Genomic DNA, 2,765 nt, shown 5'->3' on the forward strand with positions numbered 1-2,765 from the left:
TATGTAGATAAATTTTATACTATACATAATTTACCTCTCATGATGTAGCGAATTGTTTTAAGGGATCTCTGCGCCAAGAGATCCTTTATTCGTTGCTTGACTGCAGGCGGACAACCAGTGCAAGCTTCTAAAAGTACATAATCTATTAACTGTAATATAAATAACCGGCCGTCTAATCTTCTCGAGTACAATTCTTCTTCGTCTTCATCGTCCTCGTCCTTATGATAAAAATAAAAACAGAGTGTAAATTTTTATACGTCTTCATTTTTAGATGTCTCTGTTAAATGTTTTTCCATTGTGCACGTACCTTCCCATTCACTTCTTCTACCTTCTTTTTCACTTCTTCTACCTTTTCAAGATACTTGAAATGTAATTCCATTAATCTATCCACTTTCTCATAATCATTCTCCGTAAAATAAGAAAGTAATGTTTGACGCTGTTGTCCTTTACAGTTCTTTAACAAGCTTGCTATGATTGAAATCACGTGTTCTGCAAAATTAATTATTTATTATTTCGCTATAAACAGTTAAATAAGTTGAAATTTTGCTTACTAATATTAACAGATATATCGAGGCCATACTTTCATCGTCTTCTGCAGTAAGTTCTCGCATTCTATTTCTATTTCTTGTTGGGGTTTTCATAAACAGAGGAAATATAGTTCGCAATCCAAGAATATCTACAAATTTGCTGCAGTTATCTTTTCCGTCCGGGCCATTCATAGCGTGATCTAAAACCTATAATTTAACTATAGTAATTTATATAAATCCAACAAAGTCTGTTGCGAATAAACCCACTTTGAGAGATCCATTCCATGACATCTTTTTTTCTCGTAACATTAAGTTCATAAGTTGGAGGCCTTTGTCACGCAGAAATCTATCTCGATTTACAGTAGCCATTAAGCTTGAGCACAAAACGTCAAACAAATGTCTCATTATCCCTTCAACCTCATATTTCTCTCTATTCTGCGATCTCGGTAAATACTGTAAATAATCGGTTTTAAGATAATTCAGTTTGGTAATGTTATACGCAAGGACTTAGAGAAACATACAAATACACACAGCTAATTGTTGTAGCAAAACATGAATTCCAGCCAAGTCACCTAAAAGGAGTCTATTTTCTGGCGTATGCTGCACAAGTTTATATAGGAGAGAACAGGCCCAACAATCGTTGAAGTCAAAAAATGTTTTTGTTATAATTTTAACTCGACGTAACAACCATTGCATCAATCCCTGCTTTCCCGCATCCGCACATATATCTGGTCTAAATTCCAGTAGTTTGTCAAAAAACTCTGGAAATCAAAACCGTCGTTCAGTTAATTTAGTAGAAACATTATTTTGCAGAAAGATAAACAATATGCACGTTTATTAAGTAATTACCAAGTGTGAGACAAACACCGGTGTCCTCTTTAACCACTGTTTCATCAAGCCTCTCGAGATTTTGTACTAGGAGAGCGAAAACTTGTTGCTCCAACAAAGCATTGATAAATGTATCAGCGCTTTCTTTCTGAATTGCGTCTAATATATTGTAATATGTATCGTAAGTAAAATCGAACAGAAGCTTTACCACACCAACTGCTATATCGGTATTTTCATGAGACAACAATTCTAGTAAAGAAGGTACGGCGCCTAATTTTACCATTAATATACAATACAAATATAGATTGGTTGGATTGGCTACTGCAATTCGAAGCTTTTGCATAGTTTCTTGCAGTTCTACTTCGGATTCCATAAACCTGCAAAAGGCCAAAAAAAAATCGAAAACAATTATACATTGAGATTGCCATCCGACATTTAGCTTCTACGTATTCATCTACTTCTCCGGTTGATCTGGGAATTTGACTCTCATCTTTTGATTCCTGAGAGCTCTCTTCTCAAATAGAAGGATCAGACGTTCGAGCGTCGCTTCATCCAACGCTTCGACTTTAGGCGCCTTAGTTTCCTTATTCAATATATCTTGTTTTTCCTTCTCCGTTAGTTCGTCGAGCTTCTTAGACTGTCGTTGACTCTCCCATTCATCGTCATCGTCTTCCTCTCCCGCTGCCGGTCGTTTCAATGTGCTTGGGGGCTGTACATATTACCATCGTTTAATTATCATATCGCCGTTATTTGTAACGGACGGAAAAGCAAATCGTGAAATTTTCAATTTCACAATGAAAATTTCCGATAAATCAAAAGTCATGACACATAAGTGAGAGGTTAAATTAAACAAAATATATTACTTTCGAGATAAATATAAATTATACAGCCGCTGCAGAATAATTCCAATACGCACCTTATAAGATGAAAGTTCTCCGATATCCATTTGCCAAAAATAGATCACAAACTTTTAAAAATTATGTTTTGTAAGGTATCGCCCGGTCCGTAGCTCAGGTTATCCCGACGGCAAGGACAAGGGCGGCGATTCAGGATGGATAGTAAAGGGTGTAGAAAAAGGTGAAACTCGATGAAACGCGTAACAGACTTTACTTGTAATATACACGCAGTATACGTCCACACGGCTCGGTCGCCAGACAACGAGACATCCGAGACAACGACTCTCTCGAGTCACAGTTCGAAAGTTCGAACAGGGTGTGAGGGTGTGTCGCTACCGCGCGCGTCTCTCTCAGCCAATCACGGCGCGCTTACTATAACCAATCATCATGCGCCAATGGCTGCGTTCGGCCGAACCTCTGCTTAGCGAAGCGGAAGGTAGCAATTAAGTGTAATTGGTTGGATCCAAAGGTAAGAACCAATCACATTCAGTTGCTACCTTTCGCTTCGCTAAGC

General features: G+C 37.8%; 1 protein-coding gene across 1 annotated transcript; it reads right to left on the reverse strand.

The window, feature by feature from the left end:
• Nucleotides 1-34: 34 nt before the first annotated feature.
• Nucleotides 35-2,511, reverse strand: LOC112457645 (beta-catenin-like protein 1; the record flags this gene model as incomplete). Its single annotated transcript, XM_025020818.1, has 8 exons — nucleotides 2,272-2,511; nucleotides 1,814-2,064; nucleotides 1,377-1,732; nucleotides 1,059-1,288; nucleotides 795-980; nucleotides 581-734; nucleotides 308-489; nucleotides 35-218 (listed from the first exon to the last, which is right to left on the reverse strand). Coding segments are annotated over exons 1-8 (1,573 nt in total), but the record flags the coding sequence as incomplete, so codon positions are not given.
• Between the last annotated feature and the right edge of the window lie 254 nt (nucleotides 2,512-2,765).

This window comes from Temnothorax curvispinosus, unplaced genomic scaffold (genome assembly GCF_003070985.1).
Source record: "Temnothorax curvispinosus isolate PA1 unplaced genomic scaffold, ASM307098v1 QBEX01008015.1, whole genome shotgun sequence".
Lineage (NCBI taxonomy): Eukaryota > Metazoa > Arthropoda > Insecta > Hymenoptera > Formicidae > Temnothorax > Temnothorax curvispinosus.